Source organism: Pongo abelii, chromosome 2 (genome assembly GCF_028885655.2).
Source record: "Pongo abelii isolate AG06213 chromosome 2, NHGRI_mPonAbe1-v2.0_pri, whole genome shotgun sequence".
In the NCBI taxonomy this organism is placed as follows: Eukaryota; Metazoa; Chordata; class Mammalia; order Primates; family Hominidae; genus Pongo; species Pongo abelii.
In genome coordinates this window covers 130,754,229-130,779,675 of record NC_085928.1, presented here as the reverse complement: position 1 = coordinate 130,779,675, position 25,447 = coordinate 130,754,229, and the positions used below count along the sequence as shown (strand labels likewise).

General features: G+C 41.2%; 1 protein-coding gene across 8 annotated transcripts; it reads right to left on the bottom strand.

The window, feature by feature from the left end:
* Positions 1-242: 242 nt before the first annotated feature.
* On the bottom strand, positions 243-25,372 carry NKIRAS1 (NFKB inhibitor interacting Ras like 1). 8 transcript variants are annotated; one of them, XM_054552507.1, is made up of 5 exons: positions 19,139-19,253; positions 15,845-15,914; positions 11,105-11,210; positions 9,029-9,270; positions 243-1,520 (listed from the first exon to the last, which is right to left on the bottom strand). In XM_054552507.1, exons 2-5 carry the CDS (start codon positions 15,887-15,889, stop codon positions 1,278-1,280), a joined length of 636 nt encoding a protein of 211 aa, XP_054408482.1. In that variant the 5' UTR covers positions 15,890-15,914; positions 19,139-19,253; the 3' UTR covers positions 243-1,277. The 8 variants fall into 8 exon arrangements, 7 of the variants coding, with proteins under 7 accessions (XP_054408482.1, XP_054408484.1, XP_009237550.1 ...); XM_054552509.1 differs by lacking the exons at positions 11,105-11,210; positions 15,845-15,914 and adding an exon at positions 25,241-25,372 and having other exon boundaries at positions 465-1,516; positions 9,025-9,270; positions 19,139-19,249; XM_009239275.3 differs by lacking the exons at positions 11,105-11,210; positions 15,845-15,914 and adding an exon at positions 25,241-25,372 and having other exon boundaries at positions 465-1,520; positions 19,139-19,249.
* Positions 25,373-25,447: the final 75 nt, after the last annotated feature.

Here is a 25,447-nt window from a genome sequence, read left to right as displayed (position 1 = left end):
AAAATCATTATGAAAGCATTTGTCCATCTATAACATGCATGGGGGGAAGCTAGATTAATATTCAATAACTGGGGGAAAAGGGTAAGGGGTGAGTTAGCATCTGAGTGGTAATTTTTTGACCAAAAAATGAATTTATGATGAGAAATTTTGAAGAATTATACTGTAGCAGCAATAGCTGATTTGTAAGTATTGTCTTTTATATGTAGTAGTTCTTTACTAGAGCTCATGAAAAAAGTATTCCATTTAAGATGTTACAAATTACTTGATGTTTTAATATGTTCTTTGCTGAATAGCTTATTTTACATTTCAGTCAAAATAGTTATTTCACAGGTGAAACCACTAAGTAGCTTACTTCCTACCTTTTAAATTAATAAAGTTAGTCAGCCACATTGCTCGAGTCTTGCCAAAATCTTTAGAGAAACAACACAAACTCAGACATCTAAGTTAGATCATCTAGAGCCCAGTATTTTTGATACTTTTATTGTATATGACTAGTTTTCTAGAAAACTATTCCAGAAGATACAGTCTTCCTTCCAGAAAATACAGCTTTACTGTCCTTAAGTGCCTAATCATTTTCAAGAGGAGGAGCAAACAGTGTGCCCTCAAGTATCTAATCTATCAACAGGGGTCTGGCTGAGGATTTTAAAAAGGGCCTTAGAGCGTGATGAACCTACTTACACTACCTGGTACCTCAACTCGTGCTAAACATTCTAATTTGAGCAAAGCTAAATCATGGGTCTTAGTCTGTTTAGCAAAATCTCCACAAGATGAAATTTAGCTTACTACCCCAAACTGTTCAATGTTTTGGGTCCAATTTAGACACAAAAAATGTTGTTTTATAATCCTAGACATTAGATTAATGAACTTTTTAAAAACGAAGTCATGTTTGGGCTTAGAAGTTTGCATAATGTTGCACAGAATGATTATGATATCTTCCCAAACAGCTTGGGGTTGGGGGGAAGTTACACATAGGTGCATTTGCATAACTATCCAAACTATTTTACTGTTTTCACAAGTACAACATAAATAACAAAGGTGCTAATTTCAAAGACAGGTTTCAAACAATGAGAATAAGAATATATTATTTCATATCAGGCAATAATAACCTTAGCCCAAATACTTTTAACATCTAAAGTGCATTAAATGACTTCCTTAGGAATTTTCCTAAGGACCAAAGGTAGATACAAATGGCCTATTTTGAATAGTAATATTATTCCATGTTCACAGACACTTAAAGGCAATCACTATTCAACATACAATTGTGGAATTACTGATTTTTAGTTCTCAGAACTAGAGTTCCCTTTGTTTTTCCTCCCAGGCAAAGGAAAGCTTGATTTGCTCTGGGGTTGAGAAAGTTTACTGGCTAATAAAGTGAATGGTTCAATCAGAGTTTTCCGATCTGTAACAGTCACCTCCCACAGTCTTACTTTCTCACTTTTTGCCCACTGCTGTGCCACTTCAGCGTCCACTTGTCTCTGCTCAGAAAGGTCGATTTTGTTTCCTAATACAACAATTGCTACCTGAAAGAAAACGGATTGAAAAGATCATACTAGTACTTTGCCAACATCAGTTCCTGGGCAAAATGGAGACATAAGGAAAATTGTTCCACTTAACAAACCTGCTTCATTAAACTGATTCTCAAGTGTGACTGGATATTAGGATTTCACCTTACTCCTTAATGCATTTTTGTTAAAAATGCAGATGCTCGGCCGGGCGTGGTGGCTCATGCCTATATTCCCAGCACTTTGGGAGGCCGAGACTCGTGGATCTCTTGAGGTCAGGAGTTCAAGATCACTCTGGCCAACATGGTGAAACCCCATCTCTACTGAAAATAAAAAAATTAGCCAGGCGTGGTGGCGTGCGCCTGTAGTCCCCTCTACTTGGGAGGCTGAGGCAGGAGAATTGCTGGAACCTGGGAGGCAGAGGTTGCAGTAAGCCGAGATGGCGCCACTGCATTCCAGCCTGGGTGACTGTGCAAGACTCCATCTCAAAAAAAAAAAAAAAAAAAAAAAAAAAGCAGATGCTCTGTAGTTTGCTAACTGTAAAAAAAAAAAAAAAAAAAAAAAAAAAAATTAGCTCAGGTATGAATGGAAGATAGACTTGGGAAATTGGCATCTAGGATACAGACTGGTTTCAATGAGTCTGCATTTCAGTTTGGCTACACTTGACGTATGAGAGATTTGCAACATAGTACTTCAAAATAAGACAACTGGAGCTGTGGGGGAGTTCTGTATCCATGAGAACAGGAATTGTTGTGTTCACATTATTCACAATACTAAAAAGGTGACTGCTAAGTATCTGTTAAATGTATGGGCCAAAAAAAAAAAGTATGTACCAATAGGAACATTTTATACGAATGCTTACTATACACCAGACACTAAAGGTGACCAGAATACAGCAGTCAAAGCTCGGGGGGGGAGAAGAGACCCCAAACCAGATTTTCAGATAGTGCCCATAAAGATTACACAAGACGATGTGACAGTAGACGATGGGCAGCAAGAACTGTCAAAGAAGGCCTCTCTGAGGAGCAGCAGTGAACTCATCAGATCTTGGAACCACTATTGTCTTCCTTCCTGTCTTACGTTGAGCTTGAGCTCCCTGTGCTCCAGGTAAGGCCATGCCTTGCTGGCAGGATGAAAGTGGGCCCAGAGCTCGGATTTTCTAGGGGAATCACATACTCTATCTCATCTTTCAAGCCCTCCTGTCATTCTTCATCACCCAGACTTTCATCTTCATGTATCTCCCCTACTGTGACCTCCATCTCCCTCTCCTCCCAACTGCAGAAACTTGTTCACTTTACCCCTTAGAACTCAGCAAGACTCACCCCCACTGCATCCTCCACCTCTGCTTTGAATGTTCCTTCACCTTTCCTAGTTGCCTTGCAGTCCTGCTTCCCCTATCACTTCCCTCCTACCACTACCACAAAGTCGGGGTAAGATGTCCTCCTTGTCCCTCAATGCTACCTCCAATGGTGTCCTTCTCTAAAACCCCTGCAGAAAGCCGATGCTATCAGTCTGTTGTACCTACTAACTCCAGGCCGGCCCCCTAACTGCTCCTCATCAGAGAGCTGACTCATGGTCAGCCTGCCCTCGCCGTTATTCTGGTCATAATTCTTAGTGATTTCACTGGCCACGTAGATGCTGCTTCCAGTAACCTGGTCTCTTATTCTTTGACTTCTCCAATGGTCTCATCATCCTTACCTCAGCCATTCACCACTCCTGTGGTCATATTCTAGACCTTGTTTTTTTGTTTTTTTTTTAAAGAGACAGGGTCTCTCTCTCTGTGTCACCCAGGATGGAGTGCAATGGCTTGATCATAGCTGGTTGCAGCCTTGAGCTTCTGGGCTCAAGCGATCCTGATCCTCCTCAGCCTGTCCAGCTATTTTTTTAATTTTTAGAGATGGGGTCTTACTTTATTGCTGGAGCTGGTCTCAAACTCCTTGCTTCAAGCAATCCTCCTGCCTCAGCTCTGCAAAGTGCTGGGATTACAGGCATGAACTACCACACTCAGCCTAGACCTTGACATTGTAACTGCTCTCTATGATCTCAGTTCCAGGCATCCCACTCTGACTCCTGCCTTCCCAGTCATGCCTAATGCCCCCAGTGCAAGAATTCCAAACACCACAAGGACATACAACCTACTGGCTCTACTACCTTTATCACTGTCCTTCCACCCTACTCATGTCCTTAATTCCTCCCTACCCAGCTTAGATTATTTTTATTCACTCCCTTGCCCCCATTATCCCACCATATTCACCTGGCAAAACCCCTCCCTTGTTAAATTTAACTATTAACCAGACTGTGCCTACACCATTTAGCTGAATATGGCTGGAGAAAAACATACAACCCCGCTGGCCCAGATCATACCACTGATCTCAAATGAACTGGTGTTCTCTGGCAAATGTATTACATTTTCTCCATTTACTCTGTAATGAGACATTTCATACCTTGGTGCCCTTCTAAAAGTTCCAGTATCTCCTCTTCCTTCCCCACTTTCCTTTCACCTGATGCCCATATTGTTTCAGTAAGATACGCAATTAGAAGAGAATTTCAGCCGGGCACCGTGGCTCACGCCTGTAATCCCAGTACTTTGGGAGGTGGAGGTGGGTGGATCACGAGTTCAGGAGATTGAGACCATCCTGGCTAACACGGTGAAACCCCATCTCTACTAAAAATACAAAAATATTAGCTGGGCGTGGTGGCGGGCGCCTGTACTCCCAGCTACTTGGGAGGCTGAGGCAGCAGAATGGCATGAACCCGAGAGGCAGAGCTTGCAGTGAGCCGAGATCACGCCACTGCACTCCAGCCTGGGTGACAGAGCAAGACTGTCTCAAAAAAAAAAAAAAAAAAAAAAGTTCCCACATTCTTCCGCCACCACATCTAACAACCTACCATCTTCCAAGCCCATTTGCTCTGCCCTAAAACCCATCCTCCTTTACCCAGACAAGGATGTCACTCCAGCACTTAGTCCCCTCATCATCAATTTTCTCCCATTAGCATACAAACACAATCTTATCTAAATAAAACAAACGGCCGGGCATGGTGGCTAATGCCTGTAATCCCAGCACTTTGGGAGGCCCAGGTGGGTGGATCACCTGAGGTCAGTAGTTTGAGACCAGCCTGTCCAACATGGTGAAACCCTGTCTACTAAAAATACAAAAATTAGCCAGGGGTGGTGGTGAACGCCTGTAATCCCAGCTACTTGGGAGGCTGAGGCAGGAAAATCGCTTGAACCTGGGAGGCGGAGGTTGCTGTGGGCTGAGATCATGCCACTGCACTCTAGCCTGGGTAACAGTTAGACTCCATCTCAAAAAAAACAAGGATGATACATCTATAGCCACAGGATGAATATTATACATCAGTTACCAAGAAAAAAAACAGGTGGGTGGGTAGGTGTGGTGGCTCACACCTGTAATCCCAACAGTGTGGGAGGCTGAGGAAGGAGGACTGTTTGAGACCAGGAGTTCAAGACTAGCCTGAACAACATAACAAGACCTGTCTCTACAATTAAAAAAAAAAAAAAAATCTGGGTACTGATATGGGAACAACTCGAAGATATGTTACATGAAAAACAGAAGGTACAGGATAGTGTGCTACCTGGTGTAAGAAAGGGAAAAAGGCTAGGCACATGGTGGCTCACACTCATAATCCCAGCACTTTGGGAGGCCAAGGCAGGAGGATCACTTGAAGCCAGGAGTTGGAGACCAGCCTGGGCAACATAGCAAGACCTTGTCTTTACAAAAAATAAAAATAAAAATTAGGCAAACATGGTGATGCATGCCTATAGTCTCAACTACTCAGGAGACTGAGGCAGGAGGTCACTGGAGCCCGGGAGTTTTAGGCTGCAATGAGCTATGATCATGCCATAGCTCTCAAGTCTGGGCAACAGAGCAAGACCCTGTCTGAAATAAGGAAAAAAAAAAAAAAAAAGGAGGAAAAATATTTTTTAATGTATACTCCTATTTGCTTGTATTTATATAAAGAAACTCTGGATGACTGCCCCAAAACTAGTAAAGGGGTAAAATATTTTAAAAAGCACGCTTAATGTACAGGATCTTGGTGGTTGAGGACAGCTGTGGGAACCAGACTGAACACAGTCCTTTTTACATATGATTGTCATTTTTGAACCATGTGCAAACATTATTCAATTTTTTAAAACCAAACATGAAAATAAGTAAATGCAACTTAAGCCATATCATGTCATTCCTTTGCCCCACTTCTGATCTCACTAAAAGTGAAAGGCAAAGTGCCCTCATCACCTACAACACACCTCCTAGCCCACTCTGACTTCACTGCCGATTCCTGAACATGGCAAGCAAATTCCGACTTCAGATCCTTGGTACTAGCTATTCCCTCCACCTGGAGCACTCTTCCTTCCAGACATCAGCTTTGCTCCCTCCCTCCTTACTTCCTTCAAATATCTGCTAAAGTCACCCTACAGAAAATAGCACCCTCATTCCCCATTCTGCTTTTCTACATAGCATCACTCATTGTAATATATTAAATATATTTATTTACTGTCTCTCTCACTCCCAAAATAGAAGCTTTATTGGGATATGGACTGTTTTGTTCTCTACCACATTCCCTGTACCTAGAACAATGCCTGGCACATAGTAGTTGCTAAATAAGCATTCGCTGAATTAATATGATTATGGGGATTGAAGAAGCATATGAGGAAGGTACTATTATTCTCCTTTTACAGATAAGGAAACTGAAGCAGAAAAGCTGAGAAGCAAAGCCAAGATTTAAGTATCTAGTACGTGAGTGTTCATTGACCTTTCAACTTCTGTGGGGCAGAGAGGGGTCTCTGGAGTATACCCAAGTAAATAATTACAGCATTTGCCTGTTTCGGTGGGAAAGATGGGAAATATCGGGGAGAGGAGCTTTCATGCCTTCTTACATCTTTTCAAAACCTTGTGAATATGTTATCTATTCACAAAGTAAATTAGTATTCTAAATAAAATATCAATAACCCAGATGTCCTACAACAGATAAATGGTTAAAAAGAGTTTGGTACATACCATGGAATACTACTCACCAAAAAAAAGAAATGAACTACTGATCCATGCAGTGACTTGGATGAATCTCCAGAGGATATGTGAGTAAAAAAAGCCAATCCCAAAAGATTACATATTGTATGATTTCCTTTTTTTTTTTTTTTTTTGAGACAGAGTCTTGCTCTGTCACCCAGGCTGGAGTGCAGTGGCATGATCTCAGCTCACTGCAACCTCTGCCTCCCGGGTTTCAAGCGATTCTCCTGCCTCGGCCTCCTGAGTAGCTGGGATTACAGGCGTGTGCTACCATGCCAGGCTAATTTTTGTTATTTTTTTAGTAGAGACGGGGTTTCACCATGTTGGTGAGGCTGGACTCGAACTCCTGACCTCGTGATCTGCCCACCTTGGCCTCCCAAAGTGCTGGGATTACAGGCATGAACCACTGCACCCGGCCTGTATGATTTCTTTTATACAAGGGGTCCCCAACCCCTAGGTCATGCACTGGTACCAGTCCAGGGCCTGTTAGGAACCGGGCCGCACAACAGGAGGTGAGCAGGGAGCGAGCAAGCATTACCACCCGAGCTCCCCCTCCGGTCACATCAGTGATGGCATGAGATTCTCACAGGAGCTTGAGAATCAAACTGTGAACTGCACATGTGAGGGATCTAGGTTGCATGCTCTTTTTGAGAATCTAATGCCTGATGATCTGAGGTGGAACAGCTTCATCCCCAAACCACCCCAACTCCATCTGTGGAAAAATTGTCATCCACAAAACTGGTCCCTGGTGCCAAAAAGATTGGGGACCACTGATTTATATAACAATCTTGAAATGACACAATTATAAAAATGGAGATCAGATTAGCGGTTACCAAGGTTTAAGGTGGGGGTGAAGATGGGAGGGAAGTGGGGCAGCTATAAAAGAGTAACATGAGGGATCTTTGTGGTGAAGGAAACGTTCTGTGTCTTGACTGAATCAACACAAATATGGTGGTTATGATGTACTAGAGTTTTGAAGATGGTACCACTGGGGCAAACTGGGTAAGGGATCTCTCTGTGTTACTTCTTAAAACTGCATGTGACTCTATAATTGTCTCAAAATAAAAAGCTTAACAAAAAATATATAAAAATCTAAGTTAACATCTAGCCAGTACTTTTTGTTGTTGCTGTTTGTTTTGTTTTGTTTTTTGTTTTTTTTCTACCATCTAGCCAGTACTGTTAATCAGTATATTATCTGGTTTCCTAGACAATGAAGAGTCTGCCACGTGAAGATCTGGAGAAAGATTTGAGATAAGAGAGTTCCAGGCAGGGAAACAAGCAATTGAGAAAGCTTAATAGGAAAACAAAACTATCATATTGAAAAAACAGAAAGTAGACCAGTGTCACTGGAGTATAGTGAGAGACAGGCAGATAATAAAGATGAGATGAAAAGGATAGGCATGGGCCAGGTAATCTAAATCTTTACAGACCACTGTAAGGCATATGAATCTTATGTTTAAGTGGTATGTGGGTAGAATCCAATAATTATTAGGTTTCCTTTTTTTTTTTTTTTTTGGCAAGCCTGAAGACAAGAATCCTATGTACCCAAGGAGATAATAAAAAGCCCAAGGAGGCCAGGCATGGTGGCTCATGCCTGTAATCTCAGCACTTTGGGAGGCCAAGGCAGGCGGATCACAAGGTCAGGAGATTGAGACCATCCTGGCTAACACGGTGAAACCCTGTTTCCACTAAAAATACAAAAAATTAGTGGGCATGGTAGCACACGCCTGTAGTCCCAGCTACTCAGGAGGCTGAGGCAGCAGAATCGCTTGAACCTGGGAGTCGGAGGTTGCAGTGAGCCAAGATCGTGCCACTGCACTCCAGCCTGGGTGAAAGAGACAGACTCAGTCTCAAAAAAAAAAAAAAAAAAAAAAAAAACCCAAGGAAACAGCAATACCAAAAAACATAAAATGAATTATGTAGTACTTGAGATAAGAAGTCATTAAAATTCAACTTGTAGATGGTAACGAGCAACAGGCAGAAAGTCAAATTCTGGTCCTAACTAAATTTAGTCAGACCTGTATTTCTTGGGTTAAGAAAAAAATTCTAGGCCAGGCACAGTGGCTCACACGTGTAATCCCAGCACTTTGGGAGGCCAAGGCCAGCAGAGCACTTGAAGTTAGGAGTTCAAGACCAGCCTGGCCAACGTGGTAATACCGTCTCCACTAAAAATATAAAAATTAGCCGGGCATAGTGGCACACGCCTGTAATTCCAGCTACTCTGGAGGCTGAGACAGGAGAATAGCTTGTACCCGGGAGGCGGAGGTTGCAGTGAGCCAAGATCGCATCATTGCACTTTGCACTCTTGCCTGGGGGACAAAGCGAGACTCCGTCTCAAAAAAAAAAAAAAAAAAAAAAGAAAAAAAAATTGTAAAGGTTTTACAGATACTAAGAATACATACACATTGTAATGATCTGAAAATAAACTACCCAAAAGTCTGTGCTATAATTTAAATGGTATTATAATTCATATTTGGCATTTTTAACATATCCACTTGCCTCTTTTTTGTCTTTGAACTTATCGATTTCTTTCTTCAGAAGCTCCACTCTTTGAAAGGATTCAAGGTTATTCACACTGTACACAAGAACAAAGCCATCAGCAAATGAAAAATAATGCTTTGGCAGCTCCACGCCTTCCTGTAGACCTCTGGTGTCATAAAGATGTAACTGTTCTTTTACTCCTCGGTCTGTTTCTACTGAAGCCATGTATACATCTTCCATTGTTTCACAATCTTCCATTCCTGGGATTAAGAAAAGAAATTACTCTTTCTGGCTAAGCCAGTGTCAACTGCTCCGTATTTTCTTGTCCTTTAGAAATTGGCTTTCTAGGTTTCCTATTTACCACATATAATAATCACATTTCTATTCTACTTTTTTTTTTTTTTTTTTTGAAACAGGGTCCTGTTCTGTTGCCCAGGCTAAAGTGCAGTGGCTCAATCTCAGCTCACTGCAACCTCCGCCTCCTGGGCTCAAGGGATCCTCCCACCTCAGCCTCCCAAGTAGTCCCTCCCAGCTGGGACTACAGGTGCCATCATGCCCAGTGAATTTTTGTACTTTTTGTAGAGACAGGGTTTCACCATGTGGCCCAGGCTGGTCTCGAACTCCTGGGCTCAAGCAATCTACCCACTTTAGCCTCTAAAGTGCTGGGATTACAGGTGTGAGGCACTGCACCTGGCGTAAACCAAATTCTTTTAAAAAATATTTCTTCTGCATATTTAATAAATCCCCTTATTTAATAAAAATCCCCTTCTTGTTTATGATCTTTTAAAAATGCATTTTACCACTTTGTTTCATTTGTGCAAGTTTTATCTCTTCAACTAGTCTCTAAGTTTATTAAGTGAAAGGAACCATTCTGTGTACACAGCAAATATTCAATAAGCCCTTATTGATAAAGGAATTAAATGGGGAAGATTAATACTCTTAATTTTAATAAGTAATGGAGAGACATGTGATAAGACAGGTAAGGTATAGTCCCAGTAATCACCTCCATATTTAAATATGAGGCCAGGCACGGTGGCTCACGCCTATAATCCCAGCACTTTGGGAGGCCTAGATGGGCAGATCACCTGAGGTCAGGAGTTCAAGACCAGCCTGGCCAACGTGGCCTAACCCCATCTCCATTAAAAATACAAAAATTTGCTGGGTGTGGTGGCAGGCGCCTGTTATCTCAGCTACTCAGGAGGTTGAGGCAGGGAGAATTGCTTGAACCTGGGAGGCAGAGGTTGCAGTGAGCCGAGATCATGCCACTGCACTCCAGCCTGGGTGACAGAACAAGACTCCGTCTCAAAAAATAATAATAAAAAATAAAAATAAATCAATGTGAGATACATCCAGAGGTAAAATCACATGGGTAACATCCTATACCCCCCCAATCATACTATGTTATAGTTTTTTTAAAACTAGTTACAGTTTTCCTAAACAACCTAAATACTGTAGAATGATTTGTTCCAGATGCCTTACATGAAATGTCCGTTAAGTATTAGATTACATAAAATCTCCACAAGTATTAGATTAAAAGGAATAATCACAAGGTAATACATAAATTGGATCATGAGAAACCAAAAATTTACTTTCATCAACATAACTCATAAGGAATGTATTCAGTGTTTAGAAAGGTAAAATTATTCATAAATCTGATTATGTATATACGTGTCTGTGTCATCCTGTCATAAATTAAGCCCTAAGGAAATTAAAGGTTATCTACTAAGACACAAACATAGTGGGCTTTGATTACAAATTAATTTAAAAGCAAAAACTACCAAGCATTTTGTCATGTGATTTTTTATCCACCAAAAGCCAGTCCGGTTACCCCACCTCCACCTGCCTCTCCAAAAGGGGGTCTAAAGTTTAGACCTTTTGATATTTTGGTACTCTAAAGATCAAATGAAGTCAAGAGTCTTCCACTAGTTCTCTAGATCTCCTCTCCCACTCCATGCTGCTGGGCAACTACCCATCTCCCACACCAGGGGAAGGCTTAAGGGTGCAATCTCTGGGGAATATAAAATAGAGGCTGTCTAGACTGTGGGATAAAGGGAATGAGTTCCACCATGAAAACGGAGCAATTATGTAACATGCCTGCGCACACACACATACTGAATGTTGAAGTCCTCCGGCTCTCCCTTTCTGCTCCCAAAACACTGGCAGCCAGCCCTTTATCCCCATCCAGAGGAATCTGGAGAATCTGGCCAACGGAAAAGGAAAAAATCCTAAATATACTGACATCTAGGCTTCCCCAATAAATGCCCCTGCCAGATCACTTTAGTGAAGCTCAAAGTCATGAACCCCATCCATATGCTTAGAGCTTCCAACTGGCTTTTTAAATCTTTTATTTATTTATTTGTTTTTGAGACAGGGTCTCACTTTGTCATCTAGGCTGGAGTTCAGTGGGACAATCTCAGCTCATTGCGGCCTCAACCTCCTGGGCTCAAGCGATCCTCCCACCTCAGCCCTTCAAGTAGCTGAGACTACAGGTACACATCACCAAGCCCCACTAATTCTTGTATTTTTTTGTACAGATGGGGTTTCACCATGTTGCCTAGGCTGGTCTCGAACTCCTGAGCTCAAGCTAACTGCCTGCCTCTGCCTCCCAAAGTGCTAGGATTACAGGCATGAGCCACTGCACTGGGCCTAGGGGTCCATTTTTAATTATCAACAGATAACCAAGGTTTAGCAGACACCTGAAGAAAATAAGAGACCAACAAGAAGAGACCGCTACAGAGAAAACCAACTATACAAAGAAAAGAAAAACAAAAACAAACAAACAAAAACTACCTAATCTATCAAAAAAATATGATAGTACATCCATGAAATAAGAACAGGATACTAACAAAAACTCAATAGAAGGGCTGGAAAATAAAGATGAGGATATCTACCAAAAAGTGGTACAAAAATATTGAGAGATGATAAACAGGAAAGGAGCAATAAGAAAATTCAAGGACTACTCCAGAAGGTCCAGCATCCAAAAAGAGAGTTCCAGAAAAAAAGAACAGAGAACACAGAGGAAAGAAAGCAACGACAAAATAATTCAAAACTGAAGAACATGCATTTCCATATAGAAGGGACTCTCTAAGTGTCCACTACAGTAAATGAAAACATACTGGCCAGGTGCGGGGGCTCACACCTGTGGTAACACCAGCACTTTGGGAGGCCAAGGTGGGTGGATTACCTGAGGTCAGGAGTTCAAGACCAGCCTGGCCAACATGGTGAAACCCCATCTCTACTAAAAATACAAAAATTAGCTGGGCACGGTGGTGCGCACCTATAATTGCAGCTACTTGGGAGGTTGAAGTGGGACAATTGCCTGAACTCAGGATACGGAGGTTGCAGTGAGCTGAGATCGTGCCACTACACTCCAACCCGAGCAAAAAAAAAAAAAGAAAGAAAGAAAGAAAAGAAAAGATCAATTCTATGACGCATCACTGAAATTTCAGAACACTGGTGTCTTAGTCCATTTGTGCTTCTATAACAAAATAGCACAGACTGGGTAATTTATAAACAGAAAATTTATCTCTCACAGTTCTGGAGGCTGGGAAGTCCAAGATCAAGGTGCCAGTAGGTTTGGTGTCTTGTTATGGCCCAGTCCCCACTGCAAGATGGAGCCTTGTTGCTGCATCCTTGGGAGGGGTCAAATGCTGTGTCCTCACATGGTGGGAGAGACAGAAGGGCAAGAGAGCACTCCCTTCAACCTCAAGCCCTTTTATAAGGATGCTAATCTTTCATGAGGGATTAGTCCTCATGAAGGTGAAGGGTGGAGCCCTCATGACTTAATCACCTCTTATAGGCCACACTGCTTAATACTGTTGCATTGGAGATTAAGTTTCAACATGAATTTTGGAGGAGACACTATCCTTCAAACCACAGCAACTAAGAACAAAGAAGAGAGCCTAGAAAAGCTTCCAAAGACAAAGCATCAAGAATCATAATGGTTCCCAGATTCTCAAAAGTAGCACTAGAAGCAAGAAGACAATAGAAGCCGGTAAAGTTAAAGAGACACACCTTCTATGAATTAGCAATTTCATTCCTAGATATGATACCAGAATTTATCACATAATAGCCAGGATACATGTACAATAATGTTCCAGAGTAGCATTATTTCCAATAGTTCCAAACTGGAAATAACCCAAATGTTCATCAAGACAGAACAGACAGAGGTAGTTTCATGCAATAGAATGTTACACCAATGAAAAGTAAACAACCACAGCTATGGCCAAATGGATGAATCTTTTTTTTTTTCCTCTAAATAGAGATGGGGTCTCCTGATGTTGCCCAGGCTGATCTCAAACTCTGGGCTCAAGTGATCTTCCCACCTTGGCCTCCCAAAGTGCTGGGATTCCAGTGGTAAGCCACCATGCCTGGCCTGATGTGTCTTACAAATATAATGTTGAGTAAAAGAAGCCAGACATGGATTAATTTAATTCATAGAAAATCCATAGGGCAAAAATAAACTAGACCATTTAGTGATACACATATGTGGCAATTAAAAATAAAAGAATGATTAACCAAAAGTCAAGGGAAAGAATGAGTTGCAACTGGACAGAGGAACACAGGGAGCCACTGGCCTGTCCTCAATGTTGTACTTTTTGATCCACGTGGAGATTATGTGAAGGTTTGTCTTATAATTATTGATTAAACCATATATGCAATGCTTTCAAAATTCTGAAAGTATATTATTTTTGACCTAGAGTTCTATACCCATCAAAATTACAATTCAAATGTTAGTGTAAAATAAAGACAGTTTCAAACATGCAAAGCCTCAGAAAATGTATCACGTATATTTTCTCAGAAAACTATTTGAGGAGACCCTCCATAAAAACTAACATGTAATCATAGAAACAGGAAGAAACAGAACCTAACACAGATATGAAGTAAAGGAAATCACAAGCACAATTAGTAAATATCTCAATTCGGAAGCCCCAGGGTCACAACTATGTGCCAGGCAGAGGGCATGTTGAAGGCCGTCATCACAGGATGATCTGTTCTACTGTACAAACTTTTCAACCCCAGAAAAGTACTGGAAAATGTGCTCCAAAAAAAAAAGGTATAAGCCAAAAGAAGATGACAAGAGATCTAGGAAACAGGAAATCAAAACCAGGGAGAGGCCAGGTGCAGTGGCTCACGCCTGTAATCCCAACATTTTGGGAGGCCGAGGCAGGCAGATTGCTTGAGGCCAGGAGTTCAAGACCAGCCTGGGCAACATGGTGAAACCCTGTCTCTACTAAAAATACAAAAATTAGCCGGGTATGGCGGCGCATGCCCGTAATCCCAGCTACTTGGGAGGCTGAGGCAGGAGAATCACCTGAACCTAGGAGGCAGAGGTTGCAGTAAGCCGAGATCTTGCCACTGCACTCCAGCCTGGGTGACACAGCGAGACTCCGTCTCAAAAAAATAAAAAACCAAAGGGAGAAACAAAGGGGAAGTTCCATGATGATGGTGGCACAGTAGATAAGAGAACACAGAGCTCCTGAAAGGACACAGCCAAGAAAAAAAATAGATTATCTGATGGAGCTGACGTCATGGAGAACTGAGAAACATCTTGACTATGCGGAAAGAACTAGCAAAAGGTATAAACAAAACTAAAGAAATGACAAATAAATATTAGCTTCCATGAAAACAAAAAAAAAAGAATCACAGTATACTATACTGCTCTGCTGAGAATACCACTGACCCTTTAACAACACAGGTTTGAACTTCACGTCTTACATGTAGATTTTCTTTCTCCTCTGCCACCCGACACAGCAAGACCAATCCCTCCTCCTTCTCCTCAGTCTACTCCACATAAAAACAATGAGGACGAAGACCTTTACAATGAACCACTTCCAGTTAATAAATAGTAAATATATTTTTTCTTATGTTTTTTTTTTTTTGAGATGGAGAATCACTTGAACCCAGGAGGTGGAGGTTGCAGTGAGCTGAGATCGCACCACTATACTCCAGCCTGGGAGACACAGATTTTATTTTATAGGCATTATCATCAAAGAAAGTGTCTTATATCCTTTGCAGTGGCTATTTTTCACTTACATTCTTCTTTTTAAATTTAAATAATGGCAACCTCTTATACATTTTAAAATAACCTTTATTTTGTAAAGCAGGTTTTGTTTTATTTTGTTTTGTTTTGAGAGAGTCTCGCTCTGTTGCCCAGGCTGGAGTGCAGTGGCGTGATGTCGGCTCACGATAAACTCTGCCTCCTGGGTTCAAGAGATTTTCATGACCCAGCATCCCAGGTAGCTGAGATTACAGGCACATGCCACCATGCCCAGCTAATTTTTATATTTTTAGTAGAGATGGGGTTTCGCCATGTTGGCCATGCTGGTCTTGAACTCCTGACTTCAAGTGATCCGCCTGCCTCAGCCTCCCAAAGTGCTGGGATTACAGGTGTGAGCCACCACACCCAGCTTCTTCTTATGATTTTAATAACATTTTCTTATCTCTAGCTTACTTTATTGTAAGAGTACAGTATATAATACACACAACATATAAGACATGGCAATTAACTGTTTATGTCATCAGGTTTAAGGCTTCTGGTCAACAGTAAGCTATTAGTAGTTAAGTTTCTGGGGAGTCAAAAATTTGGTTTTCAACTGACTGGGGGGGCAGTGTTGGCACCCCTAACCCCTGCACTGTTGAAGGGTCAATTTACTGTATTTATATATGCCAGCAGCTCTCCAACTGTGGTCTGCAGATCTCATGAGGTCTGCCTTTCAGGGAATCCACATGGGCAAAACTATATTCATAATACTACTAAGCCATTTGCATTTTCCACTATGATGACATTTGTACTGATGTTGCAAAAGCAATGGTGGGTAAAACTGCCGGTACCTTAGTGCAAATCGAGTCAGTGACACTAAATGTATAGGTCGTCATTAGATCCTCTCTTCACCATCTTGTGCTTGCGGTTAAAAAATTAAAAAGCCAGTTTTACTTAAAAATGTCCTTAATGAAGCAATAAAAATGACTAATTTTATTAAATCTCAAGCCTTGAGTATATATCTTTTCAATATTCTATGAAATTAAATGGAAACTATGCATAAAGCATTTCTGCATACAATTACGGTAACTGTCTTGAGGGAAATCTCTTGTGTGTTTTGAATTGCAAGCTGAACTAGCCATCATTTTTAAAAAGAAGAAATGACAGAAAAACTATGTATTTACAATATTTGACAAACATTTTCTCAAAAATTAATAAAGGAAGGCTATCATTTCAAGGAAAGTAACTATGGTAACAGTATTTGTTGTCAATAAAATTTGAGCTTTCAGGCAAAAATCAGAATTGTATCCATCATCATGAACTTGATAGATTCCCAATACTGACAAAATTGGTATTTCATCAGATATTAACAAAAGTGATATGGAAGATTTCCTTATCTCAGCGAACCAAAATTTCCCAAATGACCAATTCACGATGCTAAAAAATTCTGCTTGGGTAAAAGATCCATTTAAAATGCTGGATCAATCAATGAGATTTTAATTTAGCAGAGTAAAGAAGTTCACGAATATGATTTCAGATTCTACACTGCAATAACCTTTAAGTAAACATCACTTGTTGAGTTTTAGTGACATACCAAAGAAAAATACCCATAATTGCCTGAAAAGGCTATTAAAGTATTCCTCCTACCTTTTCCAACTACATATCTGTGTGCGGCTGGATTTTCTTCATATACTTCAACTAAAACACCTCATCACAACAGACTAATTACAAAGGCAAGTGTTAACAGATATGATAATTGCCTTCTATTAAGCTGGACATCAGAAAAGATTTTCTAAAAAGTAAATCAATGCCACCTTTCTCACTATTCTGAAAATATAATTTTTTTCCTAAAGTTATTTTAGGATACAATGAGTTCATTAGTGTCATTTAGAAAAAATACGTAGTTTACAAATGTCTCCATTTTCCTTTTCTTTTTTTCTTTTTTGAGACAGCGTCTCCAAAGCTGGAACGCAGTGTAGCCTCAACCTCCCATGTGATTCTCCCACCCCAGCGTCTCAAGTAACTGGGACCACAGGCGCATGCCACCATGCCCACCTGGATAATTTCTTTCTTTTTTTTTTTTTCTTTTTTCTTTTTTTTGTTTTTTTGTTTTCTTTTGTTTTTAGTGGAGATGAGGTCTCAGGCTAGTCTCAAACTCCTGAGCCCAACTGATCTTCCCACCTTGGCCTCCCAAAGTGCTGAGAGTTCTTACCTCTTAATCTCTTTTGGTCCCTCTGGATTATACCTCCCCTTTATGTACCATCAACCACCTTTAGTTTAGCATGACCAACAAAAGACCCCTGACAGCTCCCAGAACCTAGAGACAAACTAGAGAAAACTGTGAGCCATCACGCCTGGCCACAGTTTTAATTTCTAATACAGTAAATGTTCGAAGATATAGCCCACATAAACAAAAGTTGTTTGGGGTCCTCAGTAAGTTTTCACAGGGCAAAAGGATTCTGAAACCAAAAAATTTGAGAACTACTGACACAGGTATTATAATAAACACTAAATATGAATTTAACCACAATTGTTAAACATTATTTTAGAAAGCTAGAAGAGAAGCAGAGCACATCGAAATGGTTAATGAAAAACAGAAATGTGGGCCAGGCGCAGTGGCTCATGCCTGTAATCCCAGCACTTTGGGAGGCCGAGGTGGGCGGATCATTTGAGGTCAGGAGTTCGAGACCAGCCTGGCCAACATGGTGCAACCCCGTCTCTACTAAAATAAAAATACAAAAATTAGCCAGACGTGGTGGCATGCACCCGTAGTCCCAGCTACTCAGGAGGCTGAGACAGGAGAATTGGATGAACCTGGGAGGCGGAAGTTGCAGTGAGCCGAGATTGCACCACTGCACTCAAGCCTGGGAGATAGAGTGAGACTCCATCTCAGAAAAACAGAAATGTGCTTTAAGTTACTTGCCAAAAATAAATGCTTTGATGATCTCTATTATCCAACACAAACGTTATTTCATTCTAACCTGTGATATCTATCTTCCTTACTAAGCCATGACCTCCAGAGATGCTATCTTCACCTCTGTAACCCAAGGCCTGATTACATGTATCATATACCAAATATTAATAAATAATTATTTGACTCAGTGAATGAATAAATGAATGAGGTAGCCCAATTCACAAAATTAAGTCATACTAACCAAACGGCTGTTTCTTCCATTTTTAAAAATCTATATAAAGCAGCTCTGGAAAGTTGTGTTTTCTTTTTTTTTTTTTTGAGATGGAGTCTCGCTCTGTCGCCAGGCTGGAGTGCAGTGGTGCGATCTCGGCTCACTGCACCTCTGCCTCTTGAGTTCAAGCAATTCTCCTACCTCAGCCTCCTGAGTAGCTGGGACTACAGGCGTGCACCACCACACCCAGCTAATTTTTGTATTTTTAGTAGAGACGGGGTTTCACCATGTTGTTCAGGAAGGTCTTGATCTCTTGACCTCGTGATCCGCCTGCCTCAGCCTCCCAAAGCGCTTGGATTACAGGCGTGAGCCACCGCGCTCGGCCTTTTTTTTTTTCTTAAGACAGAGTCTCGCTCTGTAGCTCAGGCTGGAGTGTAGTAACACCATCTTGGCTCACTGCAACCTCGGCCTCCCAGGTTCAAGAGATTCTCCTGCCTCAGCCCCTCAAGTAGCAGGATTACAGCCACCTGCTACTAGGCCTGGCTAATGTTGTATTTTTAGTAGACAGGTTTCACCATGTTGGCCAGGCTGGTCTTGAACTCCTGACATCAGGTGATCCGCCTGCCTTGGCCTCCCAAAGTGCTGGGATTACAGGCCTGAGCCACCATGCCCAGTGGAAAGTCATGTTTTCTTAATCAGTGATTCTATGATTTGTAGACCACCATTCATTATGTAAATACACAGAAAACCACATATATACAAACGAATATATATCCATATTGATCTAGCTATATTGGCCATTTCTTTCCTTACCTGTGATAACTTACAGCAGGCACTCTTGAATTTCAATAACACTAAGACTTTTTTCCCTCCTCTTTTCTTACCTCTTAATCTCTTTTGGTCCCTCTGGATTATACCTCCCCTTTATGTACCATCAACCACCTTTAGTTTAGCATGACCAACAAAAGACCCCTGACAGCTCCCAGAACCCAGAGACAAACTAGAGAAAAACAATCTTACCAATAGTATGATTTCCATAAAGGAGCTGCTCCAAAATTGCAGTTTTCCCCACAGATAACAATCCACAAACCACAACCTTGCAGCCCTTTCCCATCTTCTCTCAAGATATCACTGTGGAGAGAATGGAAGGTCTTTTAAATTGTATACTGTTGAAATTAACCATTTCTTTTTCTTTCAGTATTTCAATTTAATAGGTAACACATGCACAGGGGAAATTTTCAAATACAGAAAAGGAGATACACAATAAGGTATAGCCTTCCAAACCCCATTCCCCAGTCTCCCATTTGCTCCCTTAGAGCAATAAGCATTATCAGTTTCTTATATATCTCACAGAGACAATGAAGATAAATATAAGAATATAGGCCAGGCACAGTGGCTCATGCCTGTAATCCTACCACTTTGGGAGGCCAAGGTGGGTGGATCACCTGAGGTCAAGAGTTCAGGACCAGCCTGGCCACCATGGTGAAACCCCATCTCTACTAAAAATACAAAATTAGCGAGGTGTGGTGGCACTCGCCTGTAATCCCAGCTACTTGGGAGGCTGAGGCAGGAGAATCACTTGAACCCAGGGGGCAGAGGTTGCACTGAGCCAAGATTGTGCCACTTCACTCCAGCCTGGGTGAAAGAGCTAGACTCCATCTCAAAAAAAACACACATAGATAGGTATGAATACATCTTTGTTTTCAAAAAGAATAAATACATTTTATATGAAGAATATTTCAATACTGATTATAGCAATCCAACAGACTCTTAAATCCTTGAAAGAGGCTGCCTACTCATGAATATTTACCCGGAAAAATAAACATTTAAGTAAAAATTTAAGGAGGCATGAGGATAAAATTTTTAGAAAATGGACATGATTTTTCAAAGACACATGAATGTTTATGTCAGTCTTTTCTCAGGAAGGGAAGAAACTGGATTTTGGTAGTTACGTGGGCTTTTTTTTTTTTTTTTTTTTTTTGAGACAGGGTCTAGCTCTGTCACTCAGGCTGGAGTGCAGTGATGAGATCTAGGTTCACTGCAACCTCCGCTTCCCGAGGGCAAGCGATTCTCCTGCCTCAATCTCTCGAGTAGCTAGGATTACAGGTGCCTGCCACCATGCCCGGGGAAATTTTTGTATTTTCAGTAGAGACAAGGTTTCACTATGTTGGCCAGGATGGTCTCAAACTCCTGACCTCAAGTGATCCGCCTGCCTTGGCCCCCCAAAATGCTACGATTACAGGCATGAGCTACCGCGCCTGGCTGTCACGTGGGCTTTCTTAATCATACTTCTTTTTGAGGAAGAATAGACAACACCAGAAAAATTGCCCATGCACAGGACTTGATAACTAAAACACCAAAAGCAATGGCAACAAAAGCCAAAATAGACGAATGGGATCTAATTAAACTAAAGAGCTTCTGCAGAGCAAAAGAAACTACCATCAGAGTCAACAGGCAACCTACAGAATGGGAGATTTTTGCAATCTACTCATCTGACAAAGGGCTGATATCCAGAATCCACAAAGAACTTAAACAAATTTACAAGAAAAAAACAAACAACCCCATCAAAAAGTAGGCAAAGGATATGAACAAACACTTCTCAAAAGAAGACATTTATGCAGCCAACAGACACATGAAAAAATGCTTATCATCACTGGCCATCAGAGAAATGCAAATCAAAACCACCAGATAACATCTCACACCAATTAGAATGGTTATCATTAAAAAGTCAGGAAACAACAGGTACTGGAGAGGATGTGGAGAAACAGGAACACTTTTACACTGTTGGTGGGACTGTAAACTAGCTCAGCCATTGTGGAAGACAGTGTGGCAATTTCTCAAGGATCTAGAACTAGAAATACCATTTGACCCAGTAATCCCATTACTGGGTACATACCCAAAGGACTATAAATCATGCTGCTATAAGGACACATGCACACGTATGTTTATTGGGGCACTATTCACAATAGCAAAGACTAGGAACCAACCCAAATGTCCATCAATGATAGACTGGATTAAGAAAATGTGGCACATACGTCGGGCGCAGTGGCTCATGCCCATAATCCCAGCACTTTGGGAGGCCGAGACGGGTGGATCACGAGGTCAGCAGATCAAAACCATCCTGGCTAACAAGGTGAAACCGTCTCCACTAAAAATACAAAAAATTAGGTGGGGCTTGCAGTGAGCCGAGATCATGCCACTGCACTCCAGCCTGGGCAACAGAGCAAGACCCCGTCTCAAAAAAAAAAAAAAAGTAGTACACTACAAATGTACTTTGATCACTCATTGATAATATAATTATCAGGATAATAGGATTAACAGACAACGTTTGCTAAAAATTATACATTGTTTTGTATTGTGTGTGTATATTAATAAATTGGGGAGTTCATTCTGATATTACCAAAGAAGTCTTCACCTTGGGCAAACAGTAAAAGTAACTGAATAAAAGTAGCTCAAAACACTAGCTAAGAATTTTAAGCATTTTTTGGAAGGAAAGCGAAGAGATAAGACAGAACAGACCTCATTAAATATTTAACACTATCAAAAAGAAAACAAAGATGAAAAGATAAGTGTAATTAATCAAAGCATGGCTGAAATATCCTAGGTTCCTGGTTGCCTTCCAAATAGGAAATACTACTACTACATAAAGCAGATGAGTGCCTTGCTACCATCAATTATAAAGTTAATAATTCTTTAAAAAATAATTAACATTTTGAATAAATAACACATACACAAAAATACTTTATTTTCTATATATGATCACTATGGCAGGAACTCACATTACAAATAAGTGGTTCTCATGCTTAGATATTTTCAGATTTACAAATAAAAACTACTAAAAGTTTGGTTCTTAAAGCACTTATAATTATGTAATAATTCCCAAACACAATAAATGTACACCACTTCCTGCGAAATATACAAAGGTGGTCATCTGCAGTATCCTGAATGGGCAATGAATCAGATGAACCGATCTTGGGATAACCAAGCCTCTTACTTAAACCTAGGTTTCAAGAATTTGAAAGGCTCTGTAGTACATGGGTCACCTTTAGGTTCAACACTGTGATGCCATGATATTAGAAGTTGCTTATCTAGAGAATACATCAACACTGAGGTGAACACAAAAAGCAGTAGTTACAACTACTTGTCACATCCCTACCCTAAGAAACTGGGCAATAAAATTCAATCTGTGACCTATTAAACCTCATCTGATGTAAATTACTAAGAGAATGTGCTTAATAGGCAAGATTCAGGGCAGTCTTAAGTACTTATTGCTTTACTTTCCAGGCTAATCAATAATGTTGCTAGAGAATAAATACAACTTCCTCTCTCCAACTTGAGGCTAAAAAAAAAAACAGAGAATAAATATGTGACCTGGTCCATTCCTGTGAAATGCTTTGTCAACATTCTCTTTGAAGAGGCATCAGAAACAGCTCCCCAAAACTGTTAGTGCTTCTGTTCTTCTATGTAAGTGGGTCATTCTATTTTTATAAGTAAAACACAACTTTCTGATGCAACCAGAAAAACAATACCAAAACACTGTTAACATCATAGGAGAGATATTATAAATCTCTAAAAATACTGTCATGTAGGGAAACCACCTACACTGTGTATTTACTTATGTCAACATTATGTATAGTGTGGAATACTTTCACTTACCCATATATGAATATATTTACATACATAAAAATATATTCAACAGGTTTTGCACACAGTATTGCACAAAATAAAATGTAATAAGAAGATTCTAGCTTACCATTCTTTTATTCATTTACCAAACATTTACTGAGGGCCTACCATCATGCCAGCCATCAGGGACAAACTAGGGGGCAAAAACAGAAATCATCCCTTGTCCTCAGGAATCTCAAAATCAATTGGAAACACAAATCCAAATTTTGTAAAACTGTTAACTGAGAAATTGAGAAACAATGTAAATGTAAATTGAGAAACAATGTAAAACTGTTAACTGAGAAACAGAAACAAATTGAGAAACAAAACTGCAAATGTGATTGATAAATTAGCAGTGATTATTCACACTACTAGAATTTTTTTTCCAAATGATTCATCCAACTTTTTTATTTTTACTGCTCCTTTAGGAGCAGGACTATGTCCATAGGCAGTATACCTACAATAGCGCATTCAACTTTTTAGTCATCCTCACCTTTGAAATACATACATGGCTGCACTACTTACCATTTTCATCACTACTGAAGTGGTCTGGGTGAGGCACCATGTTCTCTCACCTGGTCTCTCAAAGACATCGTAATCCCCCAAACCTGTTAATATGTTACTTTACATACTCATACAAGAATTTTGCGGGGGTGATTAAATTAAGAACTTCCATATGAAGATATTATCCTGAATTATCTAGGTGGGCCCAATGTAATCACAAGTGTCTTTATAAGAGAGACACAGGAGTGCTGGAGAGGACAGAAGGTATGATTGGAAGATGCTCTTTTGCTGGCTGTGAAGATGAAGGAAGCAGTCAGGAGTCAAGGAATTCAGGCAGGCTTCATAAGGTGGAAAAGCCAAGGAAATAAATGTATTCTCCCCTAGTACCTCCAGAAGGAACACAGCCCTACTGACTTTGGTTTTAGCCTGGTGATATTTACAGATTTACAGACCTAGTCTGATGTACAAACTAAAAGACGATAAATTTGTATTGTTATTAACCAACAAAGTTGCTGAAATTTGTTACAGGAGCAATGGAAGACTAACACAATTTCCTAAGTAGTCTCTCTGCTTCCATTTTTTCTCTCCTTTTAGCCTCAAAAGGAGCAATCCAAGTTATCTTTTTAAAATGTACGCCATATGAAGTCATCCTTCTGTTCAAAATCTTCCAATGAAATCCAAAGTCCATGTAAGAACGTTCACCTCTCTGACGTCATTTCCCACTTTCCCCTATTACGAATTTCAGCCACACTGCTTCCCTGCTGTTCCTCTATTAATCTTGCATGCTCCAGTCATGGCTCTTTTCCCTCTGCCTGAATCAGACCCCTACTCTTACTCCCAGACTCCTATCCTTGAGGTCCTTTCTTAAATGTTATCTTCTCTAAAAGACTTAACCTGGACATTCCATCCCAAATTGCAATCCTCACACGCTAACACTCCCTCATCAATTTCCTCCCCTTATCTTTTTTCCTTAGCATTTACCACCAAACAAAATACACAGCTTACTTCTGCTTACTGCCCGTTTCCAAGAAGGCCAAAAATTCTGCGTTGTTTGCTGCTGCAACCCCAGCAACTATGCCTGGCACATATTAGACACTTAATAAATAATTGTTGAATCAATCAATGAACCAGATGGAGACTCTTAAAAACGTAAAGCTGTGATTTAAAAAGAAAGAAAAATATGATGTAGGAAAAAAGATAATCAAAACCGCTACGATTAAGAGATAATGATTCTCTTAAGCCTTTGCCACATCTGAACGCATAATCTGGAAGGAAATTAAAGCCACATGACTTAAATTAAAGCCAAATGAAAATATTCTGGAGAAGCAAAATAAGCCAGTAACCTATTTCTCAATTAAAAACAAAAAAAACCCGCAACGCAAAATGCCAGCATTTTCTCGGTATTTCTTCCCTAAAACATTTACACCTGCCAAACAGGTCTTGGCAAATAAACATTTTGCTTTTCTGAAAAACTGTGGTTCTCATGTTAGCAAATTTGGGACGAAATCCGTATGCAGAAAAAGCGCCGAGCCGCCCGCAATCCACCCACTCCATGACCCTTTTTTAGGACAAAATCCCTGGGCGCTGGGGCCTGCTGGAGGAGCTTCACGCAGTCTGGAGCTGAAGGGACACAGCGAGCGCCCCGACCCGCGACGCCTCGACTCCGCGAAGGCCTCCCTGGGGGGCTGGGGAAGCGTCGGGGGATCTCTCAGCGCAGCGCTGGGGCCCAGATTTCTGCGCCCGTCGTGCGGTGGCCAGAGAGGGACAGCGCAGCGCGGAGACGCGGAGACGCAGAGACTCCGCAGGGGGAGAGCCCGCGGTGAGTGAAACAAACCTGTTCTCTCCTCAGACCTCAAAGACAGCGGCTCCACCGCGGTACGCGGCCACCGGCTTTGGAGCCTGGACCCCAACTTGCCTCCTCTCGCGGAGAGACAGTCGCCGACGCTCGCTTACCCGCCGAGACCTCGCCGCCAACTCTCTCACCCCTCGAGACGCCCAGGCCGCTCAGGCTCGAATCTCGCGGAGCAGGGGGCGGGACAATAGGGGCCTCTGCGCCCCCCTCGGCAGAACTCCGCCCACCAGGCGCGATGCCGGAACTACATGTCCCATGACGCTCTGGGAGGCCGCAGCTGTCCACCGGAAAGAGGTTGGCTGAGGTGG

Coding starts and splice junctions, on each gene's coding strand:
- NKIRAS1 (XM_054552507.1), bottom strand. CDS start 15,889: ATGACGACCTATACATTTAGTGTCACTGACTCGATTTGCACTAAG. Junction 11,211..15,844: donor CTGACTCGATTTGCACTAAG/GTACCGGCAGTT, acceptor TCCGTTGGCCAG/ATTCTCCAGATTCCTCTGGA. Junction 1,521..9,028: donor AGTTCAAAGACAAAAAAGAG/GCAAGTGGATAT, acceptor GTTTTCTTTCAG/GTAGCAATTGTTGTATTAGG.